The sequence below is a fragment of the Mus pahari genome, chromosome 10 (assembly GCF_900095145.1).
Source record: "Mus pahari chromosome 10, PAHARI_EIJ_v1.1, whole genome shotgun sequence".
Lineage (NCBI taxonomy): Eukaryota > Metazoa > Chordata > Mammalia > Rodentia > Muridae > Mus > Mus pahari.
This window is the reverse complement of record NC_034599.1, coordinates 45,778,302-45,796,283: the sequence shown is the minus strand read 5'-3', so window position 1 is coordinate 45,796,283 and position 17,982 is coordinate 45,778,302. Positions and strand designations below refer to the sequence as shown.

At 44.7% G+C, this 17,982-nt stretch overlaps 1 protein-coding gene across 3 annotated transcripts in view; it reads left to right on the top strand.

The window, feature by feature from the left end:
- The window catches only part of Dixdc1 (DIX domain containing 1), a 75,914-nt gene that overhangs the window by 48,345 nt on the left and 9,587 nt on the right, over window positions 1-17,982 (top strand). For all 3 annotated transcript variants that reach the window (XM_029543276.1, XM_021206777.1, XM_029543277.1), the window contains 9 exons: window positions 1,284-1,337; window positions 2,689-2,739; window positions 5,635-5,739; window positions 6,164-6,217; window positions 6,597-6,689; window positions 6,767-6,838; window positions 7,893-7,982; window positions 8,291-8,458; window positions 8,921-8,987. In XM_029543276.1, coding sequence (XP_029399136.1) covers window positions 1,284-1,337; window positions 2,689-2,739; window positions 5,635-5,739; window positions 6,164-6,217; window positions 6,597-6,689; window positions 6,767-6,838; window positions 7,893-7,982; window positions 8,291-8,458; window positions 8,921-8,987 — 754 coding nt within the window. The remainder of the gene's footprint in view (window positions 1-1,283; window positions 1,338-2,688; window positions 2,740-5,634; window positions 5,740-6,163; window positions 6,218-6,596; window positions 6,690-6,766; window positions 6,839-7,892; window positions 7,983-8,290; window positions 8,459-8,920; window positions 8,988-17,982) is intronic.

Sequence of the window (17,982 nt, the reverse complement as noted above, 5' to 3'; positions counted from 1 at the left end):
GACCTCACCTTCTTGATGTGCTCACTCCTGACTCCTAGAGTTTGTCTGCCATTCTTGGTTACTCCTTCCTGGCTTCCCTATTGATGTAGTTAGCAGATGTTCAGAAAGTGCTGACTCTGAGTCACACACTAGTCCATTGTGCTAGAGCTATGGTAATGACCAAGGATGCCTATGGCCCCACTCCCTTTCAGATGACAGCCCGGTCCCCTGGAGCCTTCCTTTTCTCTATGTCGTGATGTGGAGCTCCTCGGTATCTCCGTCTGGGTCTTCGTCGATCTTACACAGTCACAGGGCAGTGCCATCTGCCTACCGTGTCTTCACCCACTCTGCGCCTGCTTCTCATAGATGTATTTCCAGTTCAGATCTCTGCAGAGCTGTAGAGCTGTGTGTGCAGCAAACAGCTCCTCATTCATGGGTGCTCAGTGTCAGCATGTCCTCCGCCAAGTATCTCTGTCCCCTTCTTAGCCACTGACTCTGTTTGTCCTTATGTTTGTGTTGCTGTCTCCTCGTTTACTCGGACGCCCTGAACAGAAACCTGGACGCCATCCCTGAGTTCCTTCTGACCCTCCCCTTGCACCCAGTGTCTCCATGCACTCAGCCACTACTTAGTTCGGGCCCTCGTTCATCCAGCATCCTAGCAGCCTCGAGATAGGTTTTCCTGAGTCGAGCTTCTTCCAACCTCTTGTTCATTTTCAGCGAAATTGCAGGAATAATTTAAGGATTATTTTGTCTTCCCTCTGTATAAACGTTTTATTGATGGAGCTGGAGAGATGGCTCAGCAGTTAAGAGCACTTAACTGGAATTTAATTTCCAGCACCCATATCAGGTGGCTCCCTGCAGTTCTAGGGATCTTTTACCTCTGGCCTCCAAGGCTACTGTACTCAGTGAGCATATACCCATAGACACATGCACGTGCGCACACACACACACACAAATAGTAAAAAGAAATATCTTTTAAAAACCCAAGTAAACTGTTGTGTTAACTCCCTACTGTCCTCACTGGCCCTTCGTGGTCTGGCTCTCATTATCCTTTTCCGCTTCATCTCCTCTTTCCCCAATTCCATCTGCTTCTCCTGGTACACACCACACACACACACACACACACACACACACACACACACACACGCACGCACGCACTGTAAACTTCATCCGTATTGTTTGGAACATTTGCTTGTATCAAGAGGGCATGTGTTCCCGGATGGAAGTGGTGGCTAGTAGGTATCAGTGAGTATTTGTTGAGTGAATGGCCAATGAACTTCATGACCATCTCATCTTATGTTCAGATTATAATCCGAAGCCGTCTGGATCAGAGCGTGGAGGAGAATCAGGACCTTAAGGTACGGGAGAACATGCACATTTTCCCCTTCGAAAATAATCGTGGGGAGGTAACGTGCCAGCTTTGGGACATTCTGGAGAGGGATAGGGATGTGGTGCCAGGGCCTAGCTGAACCTTACCTATGGAGGAGACACATCTGACCTGTTGCTCACGGTGACACCTTTTTGTTTGATTGTTTGTTTTGTTTTTGTTTTTGTTTTTCGAGACAGGGTTTCTTTATGTAGTCCTGACTGTTCTGGAACTCACTTTGTAGACCAGGCAGGCCTCGAACTCAGAAATCCTCCTGCCTCTGCCTCCCGAGTGCTGGGATTAAAGGCATGCGCCACCACGCCCGTCACGGTGACACCTTTTTAATTTTAATCCTACATAGTAGTTATCTAATCTGTTCTGTAAGTTTGAAATTTTTCTAGATTGCTTTTTAAAATTTAATCAGTAGAAAAAGATGACTCTAGACTGGATATTATAGTACATAAATTCAAATTTAGCCTGGTCTACATATTGAATTCCAGGCTAACCAGCGCTACATAATGAGAACCTGCATCAAAAGAGCAGAGAGCATGGCTAATGTTAGTGTGGTTCTTTTTTACAAATATTTTCTTACAGCTCAGTGGTAGAGCATTGTGACTGAACACATCTCCCCTGACATATGCTTATGTGCACACGTGCATGCTTAGACCTGCATTCTTGATAACTTTTGATCCCATCTGTTGGAGGCCAGGTTAAGAATCCTGCTTTAGATAAGCTAATTATGAATCCTTTCTGTGACACAATAACCAGAGACCTGAGTCTCAGTAACAGGCATTGCTTTTCTCAAATCTCTATTTTTAGTTGCAGTCATATATATGGAAATTCAATTACTCAGTTTCCCATTATAAAACCAAGTTCGTTTTTGTTTGGACCACAAAGAACAATAGCCTCAGTCCAAAAAAAAAGAAGAAGAAGAGACGTCAGTAGCCTTTTGGAGAATAGAAGCATGCCAACCCTTTGCTTGAAAGTTAAACAAAATCAAAATAAGTATTTGGCAGCAGAAGAGATTGCATATCACAGATTTGAACAGGGACTCAGGCGGTGCTATCCGGTTCTCCTGTTAACAAAGACTGCTGCATGGAGAGAGCCTGTCCTGGGTCCAGATGGGGTGTCCTCTGACTGCCTGGCCATCTCAGTGGTGGGAACCCAGAGAAGAGAGGGTCAGCCTTTACTGCTTACAGGACTGGATCTGCTTTGTGCCTCAGCTGATGGGTTAATCTTCGTGGAATGGCCAACTGGGTTTTGTCTTCTTGCTGACAGAATGAGGTAATGCTTATGAAGCGACTCAGAAGCCACCATCTGACCTCACTGTGTTTGGTTTGTAGAAAGAATTGCTGAAATGCAAACAAGAAGCCAGAAACTTACAGGGGATAAAGGTAAAGTGAAGACATTGAATTCCTTCTTTCTGTTTCTGTCTTTTTAGTCTTTTTTTTTTTTTGTAAGCCTCTGTGAGGTAATGTGGTCTGTTAGTGAGTGTTGAGAATAGGGCACCCTTGGGACTATTGGGGTTTTTGCTAGAGGTCTTTAACAGGCTCGGCGCTAGGGGGATAGAAAGGGCTTTGCAGTGGGTAGCAAGACATGCTGAGGAAGATATCTTGGTTTTTGCTGAGGCTTATGTCTCCTAGTTATGACTCATGGTGCTGTCACTTGACTCTGGGCCACCTTGATTTGCTCTATATGAAGGCAATCTCAGTTCGTAAAAATGCCCTTTTTAGGAAAAAAGTAACAGAAACCATGTTGGAGTGCTTAATAACCTTCAAATGGTTTGAAAACACAAAAAAATAGACCGTAAAAGTTCTCCCACCAGCTCTGCCTCCCTGACCCCCACCCTACTACACCCACTGCCACCACAACCTGTTTTCCCCACTTGAGGCAACTTTATCTGTATGTTTCTGCGTCACGCACACCGGCGCTGTGTCTGTGTGGGCAGAAAACACCTTGGGGTGGGTTCGCACTGCAGAGCTAAACTTCCTGAAAATAGAGATGAGCTACAAGAAAGCATATCATTTATTAATTACACGCGGGAGAACCCAACCCTCTCCCGCATGTCCCATTGTCTCTGCTGAGTGTCCCTCTCAGTGTCGCATCGTTGCAATGGCCCAATGTCCCAATGGTGCGCGGTCCGATCTTCAGCGGAGCTGTGTCCAGAAGGCGGGTCCAATCGAGTAGGCGTGATGACATTGGTGGTTGGTCCAGGCGACGAGTGGGGTTGACAGTGGGCGGTCTGAGGACGCTGTGTTCTGGGACGTCTGGGGGAGCAACTCTTAGCGTGTCTGTAAGGGGCGCAATACAATGCTTAGACGGAGTTGCCAGTGGAGGCGGGCGGGACCCAACATTTATCAGATAGCCAGTCTATCTGTTTAACATTTTCTCCCACTTTTCACCCCCAATTACCGTATACCTTGGAGACATCTGCACACCGCTGCTGTCACTGAGCAGTGTGTTTGGGCAAGGGTTCTACTTTAGTAAAAACCATCTTAGGGCTTCTTTACACTTGCATTGTCTTCTTTTTTTTTTTTAATGCTTTATGTGTGTTGGTGTTTTCCCTGTGTGTATGTCTGTACCATTCGCATGCCTGGTAACCCAAGGAGGCCAGAAGAGGGTGTTAGATCCCTGGAACTAGAGTTAAAGATGGTTGAGTCTCCACGTGGGTGCTGGGAATTGAACTCCGGTTCTTTGGAAGAGCAGCTAGTGTACTTAATGACTAACCCATCTCTTTGGCCCCCATAACAGTCGTGTGTGTGTGTGTGTGTGTGTGTGTGTGTGTGTGTGTGTTTATAATTAAGTATATATTTACTCATTCTCCTCTTGGTGGTATTTTAGACTAGCTACTTTGGGGGAGCTATTTTGCTGGTATAAACAATGCTTGCACTGATAACCTTGAGTATATGTCATTCACTCAAATAGGAGTATAACATCCGAGTCTTCATCTGAAGTTTCTATGGTCCTCTCTTTCTTGCACATGTCTTAGCCAAGACTAATTCTGTAACACTTTCCACAACATATTTAGTAATCTTAGTGCATTGAAGCATTTCAAAACAGAAATGTCCCCTTTGGTTAATTAAGTTTGAGAAATTTCTGATAGGCTTGAAGATTTATTGTGAATAATATTACACTGAAAGTCCTCAGAAAGTTTATCATAAAGCAACTGATCTTGGCTCAGAGACATTGCTCAATGGGTAAGAAAGTATACTGCTTTTACAGTGAACATGAAGTCCACAGACAGACAGACACAGACACACACGGAGATGCATACAGACACACATACACACATATACACAGACACACGAATACACACACACACACACAAATACACAGACACACAGATGAACATAAAATATTTGAAAACTGTTGCTATTGCCTTGAGCACGTTTAGGATAACTGACCACAGAGGCTCCTCTTTTCCTAAGTCATTCACTAATGTGCACACCATTGGTACACTTTGGAAATGTGCCGGGATACAATGCCAGGGATATATTCGTTTGCCTCTGCCATGTACTGTACTGTCAGCTGGATAATTTAAAATGTGTTTCCTACGGGGCCTGCAATCTTACCATTTTGGAGGCTGAGATAAGAAGACCACGAATTCAAGGCCAGGCTATTCTACTTAGAGTGGTGGTCCTCAACCTGTAGACCATGGCCCCTTTGGGGTGCATATCAGATTTCCTGCATATCAAATATTTACATTACTATGGTTCTAAAGTAGCAATGAAAACAATTTCATGGTTGGCAGTCACCACAATGTGAACTTTTTATTAAAGTGTCAAAGTGTTAGGAAGGTTGAGAGCCACTGCTCTAGGACATGGGACTGGACAGAGAGAGGAGGAAAAGGCATTAAGTCAGGTGGAATATTTTTGTACCCAAGAGGTAGACAAGGAAACAAGGAGGGAGGAGGAAGATCACACATTCTTGGACAGGGTCCTCCAAGTAGGAAGTGATGGGCATTTAATATAAACCTAGGTCTGTCTGACATCAGAAGCTACTCCTCATCTGAACACTATGCCCGTGATGCCATGAACGTGTGTAGGGTAGGGATGAGCTGTGGGTGAGGGAAAACCAAGATTCTCAGTAGGACCATGGATGTGATTTTCCGTAGATGACAGTGTCTTAGAAGAGAACAATCTTTGCCCAGGTCCTTATGGCACGGTCCTTGTTATTTCTTGTCTTCTCCCAGTTTGCCAGGGCTAATGCTCCATACACAGTGAAGGGGTCAGTAAGAAGTACCATCTGGCCGGGTGATATATGGAGACTAATAATGTCCTTATTCCCAGGATGCCTTGCAGCAGAGGTTGACTCAGCAGGACACATCTGTTCTTCAGCTCAAGCAAGAGCTGCTGAGGGCAAATATGGATAAGGATGAGCTGCACAACCAGAACGTGAGTTAAATGTGTGACCTTTGACCTCTGAGAACCCATTAGTCAAATGGGATGGTACATGAAGTACTGTTTGATCTGCCCTTGTCATCTCTCCTAGTTTGTTCCTGGGGTGCCTACCTTCCGTGTCTGTAGTTATTTTTATTCCCATCAGGCTCATTTCTGGTCTTAGTCATAGCACCTAACCTAAGCCTGCAGCACCTTGGATGGTCCTTGACTCTGCTTGGAGAACACTAAGACCAAACTGTTCGTACAGTCTGCTTATTTTGTTAAGAACATGTAGAGCTGGCGTGTGTTTTTGACAAGGCCCACCCTTCGAGTGCTGCACATGCCGAGTGTCTGTTAACTCTGGTGACCGAGTGGCTGGTTTCCCTGAGGGTTTGTACATAATGCCTCCACACCACTGAATTCTTCTTTAACCTTGCAGGTGGATCTGCAGAGGAAGCTAGAGGAGAGGAACCGACTTTTAGGAGACTATAAAGTAAGAAATGCCCTCCAGGTGACTTTTTTGTGACTAGCTCATGTTAGCTGATTCTCAACACTTCCGTATCCAGTGCTGCCTTTGCTCTCTGGTAGGAAATCTTCCCATTAGCTCTGAAACATAGCCAGCTTAGCCCTGGAGAGGGGCACAGCACGGGAGTCAGTGGCAGGCCCATAGCAGCCCTCTGTAGGCGGTTTGTTCCCTCTTCGCCTTTCTAAGGATCCTGGCACCCTGTGAGACTGTCACAGTATAGAAAGCCTTCTGGGTACTGAGTGAAGAAGCCTGTAGCCCTGGGAGCCCTTCTAGGTTGCATTACAAGAGTATGAACCACTTGATACCCTTGTGTTTGCCACACCTCTGAAGCAGTTCTCCATTGCAGAAAGAGTTGGGGCAGAAGGACCGCCTCTTTCAGCAGCAGCAGGCCAAGTTGGAAGACGCGCTTCGGAAACTCTCGGACGCCAGTTACCAGCAGGTCAGAATGCACCAGCCTCTGGCCTGCCTGGCCCTCTGGCCTGAAGGAAACACTTTCCTGATTTGATCTGTTTTCAGGTGGATCTAGAACAGGAGCTGGAGCATAAAGATGTCCTTCTGGCTCACTGCATGAAAGGAGAGGCAGATGAGGTAACCCAGAATGCTAGAACTCCCTAAAGAGGGTATTGACTGCAGGCAGGCTCCAGGGCCCGGGTGTGTAGCTCAGTGGTAGAGCACTCGCCTGGTGTGCTCAAGGTTCTAGACCTTCTCCAGCACCCAGGGGACAGGGTCAGGGTGGTACTTAGCTTCTAACACTTAGAAAAGAAATATGAAAATAATAGTGACCCTCTCTGTTGAGTATTGAACTATGTAAGCAACTGGCTACAGTCTTAATAAACCACCTAGCACAGAGTAGGATTTAAGACACTGCATTCTTGATTCTTGGTTGCTTAAAGCAGAGAAAAGAAGGCTACAGTGACCATGGGCTTCCAAGCCAAGGTTACTGTAACATCCATTCTGCATTCACAATGACCACTACATGTCAACTGCAGCCTTGATACAGCAGTGGGGAAAAGGGAGACCACATATCCACACATGACACGATAAATATTCTTTCACTTGTGTCGTGGTGTGTGTGTGTGTACACCAGTTCTCATCTTTAACTTGGATGAGGCAGGGCTTCCCCTTGTGTCTGTTATTGTGCTGCATCCTCTTGGCAAGCTGGCCCATGAGCTTCTGGGTAGTTGTCTAACTTCAGGTCACTGTAGTGTAAGGTTTACATGTGTGCATCATCTCATCTCTAACTCCAGGTCACTGTAGTGTGAGGTTTACATGTGTGCATCATTTCATCTCTAACTCCAGGTCACTGTAGTGTGAGGATTACATGTGCATCATCTCATCTCTAACTCTAGGTCACTGTAGTGTAAGGTTTACATGTGTGCATCATCTCATCTCTAACTCCAGGTCACTGTAGTGTGAGGTTCTCATCTGGCTTTGTATGTGGGTTCTCAGAGTCAGACCCAGCTTTTCAGGGTTGTTGCACTCTTCCTCGCTGAGCCATGTCCTCAGCCCCCACATAACACTTAATATAAATAGGAATCCGGCAATTACTGCCACCTCGGAAAATGAGGAACGTAAAGCCAAAGGTGCCTTGGTTTGGAATTCACCTTTTAACAACCTTCATTTCTTCTTGATGGTCTTCTAGGTGACAAATTACAACAGTCACAGTTCTCAGCGCAATGGCTTTGTCCTTCCGGTGGCAGGAAGAGGCGCCACTACTGTCACCCACAGAGGGGTAGGTTCCTAGGATTAGAGAGAGAGCCATGCCCCAGACAACACCAGCTGCTAAGCTTTAAATATTCCCAGCCTTTGATTACACATGCAAGGGTGTTTTTACATGTGAGCCATTTAGTATCCAAAATTAAAAACATGAGTTTTTAAAACTTAACCATTACCTAGTGGGTAAACAGTAGACACTTGAGCAGATTTTCCTCCAGACAACTCAAGCCTCTTTCCTAAGAACTTTCCCATTAGTCTAGCTCAGTGGCTGGGACGGGAATAGAAATATGGCATTGTCCCCTGCCACCAGCACTTCTCTTTCAGCCACAGACCAGTGACCTCCAGCTCGTCCGAGATGCTCTCCGCAGCCTGCGCAACAGCTTCAGTGGCCATGACCCTCAGCATCACACCATTGACAGCCTGGAGCAGGGAATCTCTAGCCTCATGGAGCGTCTGCATGTCGTAGAGACACAGAAGAAGCAAGAAAGGAAGGTAATACCGTGATGTCTTGCTTGGGCAAGCTCCTGAGCAGCCTGGTCGAATGAGTCTGCCTTTATATGACGCAGTACAAGACCCTGCTGAGGGCTGCAGCTGCGCTTCCGTGGCAGTGGAGCTGATGGGTGGAGGTGGTGTGACAGACCAGGGAAGGGATGTGTGGTAACTTGTGCCCAGCAGCCTTGTAAAGAGCTTTGTAAGGAAGTGGTGGCTCTTGAGGCCCCAGGATCTCTGCTGCTGTTTCTCCTCCCCACCTCCAAGGGAAGCTGACTCCAGATGAGAAAACAGATGGGACTTGCGCTGGAGACCAGAGAACCTTTAATAGCTGTGCATGATCTTAAGATAAATTATGTCCAGTGTTCTAGAAGAGGAGTTTATGCTTCCATTTGTGTTTTACATTTTGCGGGTAAAGCCTTCCATTGATCATAAATAATTCTTGTTATCCTTGTGGCTTTCCAGGTTCGGGGGCGGTCACCCAGAAATCAAGCAAACAGTGAATACCGGGCATCCTGGCCCCCTAATTCAAGTAAGTACTCATTTTCACACAGGAAAAATGTCTGGAATACTAGACTAGAAATTGGTTCTCTCTCTCTTCTTTTTCTTTTCCTATTTTTGGGGGGATAGGGTGGGAATAGGGGGTGGGGTGGAGGTTGTTGTTGTATGTTTGTTTTGTCTCTCTTTTGGTAGGGTGCAGAGTTCCTTCCTGTAGCACATAGGGGTAAAGTCCCCATGTAGACCCCATCTGGACTTCTTCACCTTCAGTGTAGGTGCTGACTTCAGTAATAGGGCCTTGCTGTCAGTTTGTGCTGAGCAACCTATAGACTTGTCAATAGCCTGGGTGGTTTTGGGGTTCCTGTGGGACCCCTTTGGCCAATAACTCAGATGTAGCCCAATCTTGGTACTAGAAGCTTCATTTGTTGACAAGAGATGTCCAGTTGCAGCTCCATATCTCCCTTTATTTGGAAATTTCGTTTAAATTACCTTAATGTATATCTATATTTTAGCAAGTTTTTCCCTAACTGAGGTTTCCGTACTACTCCTCAAATGGCCCTTAGTTTTCACTGCCTCTCCTCACATTCCCTCCTGTGTCCTCCTCTCCTCACTGATCTCCCTGTTCTTGCATCCAGCCATGAGTATCCATTCTATTTCCCTTCCCTAAGGAGAGCTCTCTGTCCCCTCAAGTCCCTTACTCCATACTCCACTTCTACATACTGACTATAACAGCTGATATACACATATAAACAAATATATGGCATATTTGTCCTTCTGGGCCTGGGATAACTCACTCAGGATGGTTTCTTCTAGTTCTCTCCATTTAATTACAGATTTCATGATATCGTTCTTTTAAAAGGCTAAGTAATATTCCAATGTGTAAATGCACAACATTTAAAAAGTCCTTTCTCCTGTTGGGGGCTCTCGGTTGGTTCCAGTTTCTGGCTGTGAGGATAGAGACCAATGACCGTGGTTATGCAGCTGTCCCCATGGGGGGATGGTGTGTCCTTTGGGTATGGCTGGACCCAGAGGTAGATCGATTCCCATCTTCCTGAGGAACTGCCCCACTGACTGCAGTAGAGTCTGTTCAAGTTTGCACTCCCACCATCAGTAGATGGAAGTTTCCCATACTCCACATCCCCAACACCACTTGTCTAACTGAGCTGAACCATTCTGATGGATGTAAGATGGAATCCCAAAAAGTAGTTTCGATTTGCATTCCCTTGATGGTTAAAGATATTAAACATTTCTTTAAGTATTTCTCAACCATTTGGGGTTCCTTTTTTGAGAATTCTCTGTTTAGGTCTGTATTATTTGGGTTATGTGTTTTGTTGATATTTAGTTGTAGGTTCTTTATATATGTTGGATATTAGCCCTCTGCTGGATGTAGGGTTGGTGAATATCTTTCCCTGTTCCACAGGCTGTGATGTCCTTGAAGTCCCATTTCTTAATTGTTGATCTTAGTGTCTGCGCTATTGGTGTTCCGTTTAGAAAGTTGTCTCCTGGGCCAGTGCATTCAAGGCTATCCCCTGAAGCAGTAAATTGTTAATCCACTCTTAACTTGGAGGGCGCTTCTCACTACCACTGCTCTGGATTTGAGAATGAAAGATACACGCACACACACACACCACACACACACACACACACACACACACACACACTTACACTTACACTTTCCCTGTCATGGCAATTCTAAAAACTCCTCGCTCCTGCTTCCTTGCCTGAGAAATGTAAAGTTCCACTTCTTTGGCCACCAGCCACTTTATTTCACCAATCAAAGCCAACTAGGGGCAGGGACCCTCAGCATCAGGTAATTTTGGAAGCCAAGTTAGACAAATAGCATTAGAACCAATCACAATCCCCCCACTTTCTCTTCTATGTGGTCCTGTGTATCTTGGCCTTATGTTGAGATCTTTGATCCACTTGGACTTGAATTTTGTGCAGGGTGATAGACATGGATTTATTTTGATTCTTTTACAAATATGCAGTTTGACCAGCACCATTTGTTGTCGAAGATGCTGTCTCTTTTCTAGTGTGTATTTCTGGTTTCTTTATCAAAAATCAGATGTCCATAGTGGATTTACACCTAGGTCTTCAATTCAATTCCAGTGATCACTGTGTCTGCGTCAGTGCCAGTCAGACATTTTGTTATTTCCACACGTCCAGCTTCTGGGTAGATGTTTTTTTATGATTTTTTTTTCCTTAGCAAACTAGAGTCACAATAGCTCTAGGATTATGAACACTCATGACATCACCACCGTCAGCCATTTGGAGGATGCTGCTGACGTGGACTGAACTATCTGGAAACTATGCAAGATCAAAACGTTCATGCTGAATAAGCCATAAAGCAACAAACATATATCTAAACAACTCTAGTCTCATATAGATCACACAAAAAGTGTCTTTTTCCTAGGGGCTCAGAGTTCAAATTCTTTGTGGATTTTCTTTGAAATGTTTGAGGGTCCAGGTCATTCATTTAAGGCCTGCTAAATATTTACACCACATAATGGCATGGTCAGGAAGTATGTTTGAACGTCCTGTACACTCATTTTCCTCAGGCTGGGTCACCTGGTTGGAATGCTACCCTGCCTATTCTCACTGCAGTAGACATTTTGAGTCTTGGTTCAGTAATGTTCGAATTTCTCTTTTTTTTTAACCCAGGCCCAATTTTAAAGAATACAAACAATGTAAATGAAGATCAAATAGCTGACTAGAACCATTATTTCTGTGTGTATAATTTAGTTTTCCTTTCCCCTTTTGATGTATGCACAATTTTTCTTAAATTTTAATTTGTACTTTATGTGTATGAGTTGTTTTGCCCGCATATACAACTGTGCACCACTTGGTGACTGGTGCCAGGGGAAGTCAGGACAGGGCATTAGTTCCCCCTGGAACTGGAGTTGCATTTGTGAGCCACCTTGTGGGCGTTGGGAATTGAACCCAGGTCATCTAGAAGATCAGCATTTCCAAAACCATATAAAAGCTGGGCACAGGAGTGCACGCTGTCTGGGTACAGGAGTGCACACTGTCATCCTGGCACTTGGAGCTTGAAGCAGGAAGACTACAGATCTGACCAGCCATAGTGAGACTGCCTCAACAACAACAAAATCCCAAAACAAAATGAAAAAAAAAAAATCAAACCAACTGAACAAGCAAAAATTCAATCTGTTTCAAAGGAATCCTAGAAAAAAGATTCCTCAGCTAACTTTTGGAACTAAAATAATTGGTTTCTCTCTCAGCGGCATCATTATCTCAGTTAAGGAAATGCTACAGTCAGAAAATTGAGAACACATTTTGCTCTACAAGAATTTTTACATTTCATACTTGTGCAAGTGCTTTTTTTTTTGTTTTTTTTTTTTTTTGTTTTTTTTTTTTCGAGACAGGGTTTCTCTGTATAGCCCTGGTTGTTCTGAAACTCACTCTGTAGACCAGGCTGGCCTTGAACTCAGAAATCTGCCTGCCTCAGCCTCCCGAGTGCTGGGATTAAAGGTGTGTGCCACCATGCCCGGCTTGTGCCGGTGTTTTAAGGGTTTTACTCTGTGGTCTGTTTTTTATTTAACTGTTTTGTTTTTAGAAACAGAGTCTCGTGTGAACCAGACTAACTTAAAACTACATAGCTGGGGTGACCTTTGACCCCTGATCCCCCTTCCATCTCCTATGTGCTAGGAGTACTGGTGTGTGTGTTGGCTATGTAGACCAGGCTAGCCTCAAACTCAGAGCAATCTTCCTGTGTCTTCAGGTGCTGTGGTTAAAGGCATGCCCAGCCCTGCTGCTTTAGGATTTTAATTTGATTTTATCCCCTTTGGTAGTTATTCAAGGTTAATATGAACTGCCAATGTAAAACTTCTACGTTCTTAGAAATTCTTTTTCAAATAATAAACTCCTTCCCTTTTAAACCAATTATTTCATGCATGTATATAGTACCATTTAAACAATTAGGCTTACTTTACAGTTGCTTATAGATCTGAATGTTAACCTAGAACATCCATGTAAATGGATTTTAATAAGTTCCATTCATTATTAATATGATCCAGCCAGACCCCCCAATAATTGAAGCAAGGTCCTATGAATTTTTTAAGCCAGCTTTGACACGATTACTTGGTGAGTTACCCCTAATCTGTTTTTCTATAGGCTGGACTGTTGATTCCCCAGCTGCACTCCCTGGCAGTTGCTATCTGAGTCTTGCCTGGGTTATGTCTGCTCCATCGGCCTGTCCTCAGGGTCCTCTTCTCCTGGCCACCCAGCCTCATGGCAGCCGCCTCCTCTCTCCTTCTTCTCTGTCCTTCTTGTTCCTTCTCTCCTCCTTCCTTTTTCCTTTCTCTCCATCACCATGGTCCCTACTTGTGACCCCCAGCCTGGTAACCGAAGCCCCACCTACCTGTATTCTCCCCAGTAAATTGGCTGTTTCCACTTTTATTTAGCCAATAGCTTTAAATTTGGGAGCAAAGTGTACAATGAAGACTGGTGTACTGGAATTCTGGGAGCAACCATGTCTGGGGGGCAGCATTTAGCATTTGAATACCTAGAAGCCCCAGACCAACCTCCAACACCTCCAGTGACACCCATCCTCACAAACAGCCCAGCGTGTGCCTCACCTCATCAAATCTAAGAACCTGGGCAAGTACAGGAGCTCTTTAACTAGGACTTTTAATCACCTACATCAGATTTCCTAACAGGTCTGTACGTACTCTCTTCTTTTCTTTCTTTTAAACTTTAACACGTGTTATTACTGTGTGTGCTTAAGGACACCTTGCAAGATTCAGTTCTCTCCTCCCACCCTGTGAGTTTTGGGAACCAGACTGAACTTCGCAGCAAGCACCTCTCCTCCCAACATCTCCCCGGTCCTGTCTCTGCTTTCCCCCTTCCATGGACCACCCCATCGAGTTTGTTCTTACTTCTTCCCAGTCACTCCATTATTCTCACTCTTGGGCTGCAGGTGACGGTCTCGCTGTCTAGTCAAGCGGTTGCATCTCAAGCCTTGCCTTCCATTGTCTTACCAAACGCATTAAATGTCCTTGAACAGTCTATGAGAAGCATTCTCATCAGTCCCAGTGCTGAGAAGCGGTGTCCCGGTGATGGCACACCAGACATTCCATAGCACCACAACTGTGCGCTGTAGCACTGGCTTTGTTAGATTGTGCAGATGTGGCCTGGAACCAGGTGCCTGGTGCCGCTTTTCATTGCAGTCTGCTGAGCTGGAGTCCTCCATTTCCCTTACATTCTCGGAATGCTAATTCTGAGGCTGTCCCTCTCCACCACCACCACCCCCATGTGCTCCATGATGCCATTTGAGGCCTAGGCTGTCTCAGTCTCTTTCAGGATCCTTCCATTCCCTGTGGCTTCAGGCATTCTTGTGTGTGGATTACTTTTAGATTATTCTCATCCCAGCCCTTTCCTGAGCTTCAAGGGTATGTGTTTGAGTACCAGTGAGATGGTCCTCTTTGTAAGGTCAAAGGCACTTGGAATTCCTCAAACTGAATGTAAGCTAACAGAACAGGGAAACAGAGGATATAAAATCAGACAGATGTGACTGAAGTACAGTCTTGGGGTAGCCACTCCATAGTGTGTGGTTACAGACAAGAACGTTAATTAATGGCGCTGCGTCTAAGTTTCTTTGTTGTCTGACGGAGTTAATCTGAGCATTAAATGAGACTTTCCCTGAAAATCACTGCAAAATATGGGGGCATACAACGTATGTAAGGTGGGTCCAGAACTCCTGCCATCATTCCACTCTGGCTATGCTCCAGATAAATTCCTTTCCTATCAGTGACTCATGACACAAAACAGTTATTTCAGTGTTTTTAAGATTTATTTATATTTGTGTGTGTGAGTGTGTGTGTGTGTCTATGCATACTACACATGTGTGGGTGCCTACAGAGGTCAGAATAGGGCTTCAGAGCCCCTGTAGCTAGAGTTACAAAGGGTTGTGTTCCACCTGGGTGCTGGGAACTGAACTGGTATATGCTTTTAAGTGCTGATGCCCCTTATTTCAGATTTAAAGTAACACAGTTACTTTGTGGGATAAAATTGAGAGTTCATTTATAAACCCATATATATGTGTGTACACACACACACACACACACACACACACACACACAGAGTCATTTGAGTTAGGTCAAGTGGCTAACCTGTAACATGGGATCCTTACCAGTTACCCTATATATGTTTAAAAAGTCTCTACAACTTCTAGAAAGAAAAAAAAAGAGAGAAATATCCTTTCGGACTAGGTAATGAGTTCCTAGGTGTGGCATCAAATGCGGGTGCAGCTGAAGAGAACCAGAGCAGCTGTATAGAAACAACTTGTTTCTGCATAAAAGGACACTCTCCGGAAAGTAAAAAGGGCTGTGCGTGGTACATGCCTTTAATCCTAGCACTCAGGAGGCTGAGACTACATCATTTCAGGTTTGCCGTCAGCTTTGTTATACACGGTGACTTCCAGGCCAGCTAGGGCTATATAGAAACATGTTTGTCAAAAAGGAAAGAGACAATCTACAGAATAAAGAAAGCATTTGTGAGTCATTTATCTGGGCCTAGGATCTAGAACATACAAAGAAATCTTAAAATTCAACAGCAAAAGACAGTAGAATAAAAAAAAAAAATGGACAAAGGCCTCAAGTAAACATTTTCTAGAGACACAAGTATGTAAATACACCATAAGATATATAAGCCATTAGGAGCTGTGAATGAGAACCACAGGAAAGGTTTAGAGAGTTGGCTCAGCAGCTGAGCAATCTTCCTGCCCTTTCAAAGGGCTGAGTTCAGTCCCAGGAGACCCACACCTGTAACTCCAGCTCCAAGGGTTCCAGCGCCCTCTTCTGGCTTCTGCAGGCACTGCACTTACATGCACACAAATATAAACAGATACACATAATTATGAATAAAATAGGTCCTTAAAAAAAAACCCAGTGAGGGTTATAATGGTAGAATGAGTGCTTAGCATATGGCCAGGTCCTGCATTTAATCCCTAGCTCAAAAAATAAAATTAAAACCCCACAGTGACACACCACTTCATTTCTTCACATACATACACATACTGTGCATATGGACACACACACACATGCACACACACACACACACACACACCATATAGTGAAAAAAATCTTTAAAAAAAACCCAAAGGACATATATTATATTTGTACATTTATATGCAATGTCCTGAACAAGCAAATTATTAGAGAGAAAGGGTTGGTTAGACACATGCATGCCAGGATCCAGAAGGAAGGATAAATAGCCTTTGTAATGTATGTGTGTGATGTATGTGGGTACACATGTACATGTGAGGAGGGAACAAGGCAACGTAATGGGAGTCAGTTGCCTCCTTCCACCATGTAAACTCTGGGGATGAATTTGCATGAGTCACTAGGCTTAGAGCACCTTCACTCACCGAGCCATCTTCCTGGCCATGGCAATGGTCACCTTTTCAATCAGGCTTCTTGAGGGATGATGACAGTGTCTGATGCTAGATAGTGGTGAGTGTTTGCATGGTTTTGTGGATGTACTAACTGTCACTAAATTGCACACACTTTAAAATGGCTAAAATGGTGAATTTTACCTTGTATGAATTCTGTCTTGATTCTTAAAATGTGATTTTTTTTTTTAGAGTAGTCTAATTCTGGCTTCTGCCTAGAGAATAGAAAGCTGCATAGAACCTTGTACATTAACAGCAAGAGGAAGCTGGTTAACCTAAAATGTCCCAAAATTTGAACCCACCTGAGAAATGAGCCAGCCTGGAACACGAGCCGGTGGCTGCAGAGCGAGAGGGATGCTAGCAGCAGCCATGTGTGGTGAAGCTGGGAAGGGTGATGGGCCCCTGTGCCATGGAGAAAAAGAAGTTTCCAAGATTTCCCTGCACTGCTAAGGCTAGGCAGAGAACCCTGGGTGCTGAAGGCATAGGAGTTTACAACAAGTAGACACTTTCTACGAAATTGTTTGCAGTGACAGAATCAATAGAAAACGTCCCTGTTGGTGCAGGCCCAGAGGACAGGAGCGCTTCCACTACAAAGCTCAAAGCTTTTCCCTTGTGGAACATAAAACCCTGGATGGGCAGTAGTGGCACGTGCCTTTAATCCTAGCACTTGAGAGGCAGCAGGCCTTAGAGCCAAAGGCCCAGCTCAGCTAGGTTGCTGTTGCCGCTCCTGTGCTGGCAGAAGACACAGTGCACCATAGCCAAAGATGCTCTCTCTGTCTGTATGTCTCTCTCTCTCTCCCTGACTCTGAGGCAGAGTCGTACTACTGTGCTCAGACTCATGATCTTCCTGCCCTAGCCTCTTGAGTACTGGGATTATCTACTGCCTTAACACTTGATGTCTGACACTCACAAAAAATAGTATGAGGGCCAGCTGGGCGCATGATGGATGGCACACACCTTTAGTCCCAGAACTCCGGGCCAGCCTGGACTACAGAGCAAGTTCCAGGACAGCCAGTGCTACACAGTGAGACATTGGCATGAAAAAACAAACAAAACCAAAACAAATTATTAGGCCTACATCGTAGGAAAGAACTAACTTCTTCAAGTTGACCCATGACCTCAACGTGTTTGTGCATACTAGCCCCACCCCACATCCATGCAAAAAAAATAAAATAGACACATAATATTTGGTCACATCTTTTGCTTCTTAATGTGTATAGGTGTTTTGCCTACATATCTGTTTGTACCACACGTGTGCCTATTGCCATGGGGATCAGAAGAGAGCATTAGATTCCCTGGAACTGGAGTTACAGGCAGCTATTAGCTGCCACATGGGTACTAGTTACCAAACCTGGGCCCTCTGCAAGAGCAGTATGTGCTCTTACCCACTGATCCATCCCTGCAGATACTGATCAAAGAAAGCCCCCCCTACTGCCAGCCACACCCACTATGGGCAGCTGGAATACGTGGAGATCCAGCCACACCCACCATGAGTAGCTAGAACATAGAGGAGATCCAACAGACTTTGGAAGGGCAGTGTCCATAGAGCTCAGAGGGCCTCTGGGTTTAGCAGATCAGAAGGTTTCTTTTCTTTTCTTTTCTTTTCTTTTCTTTTCTTTTC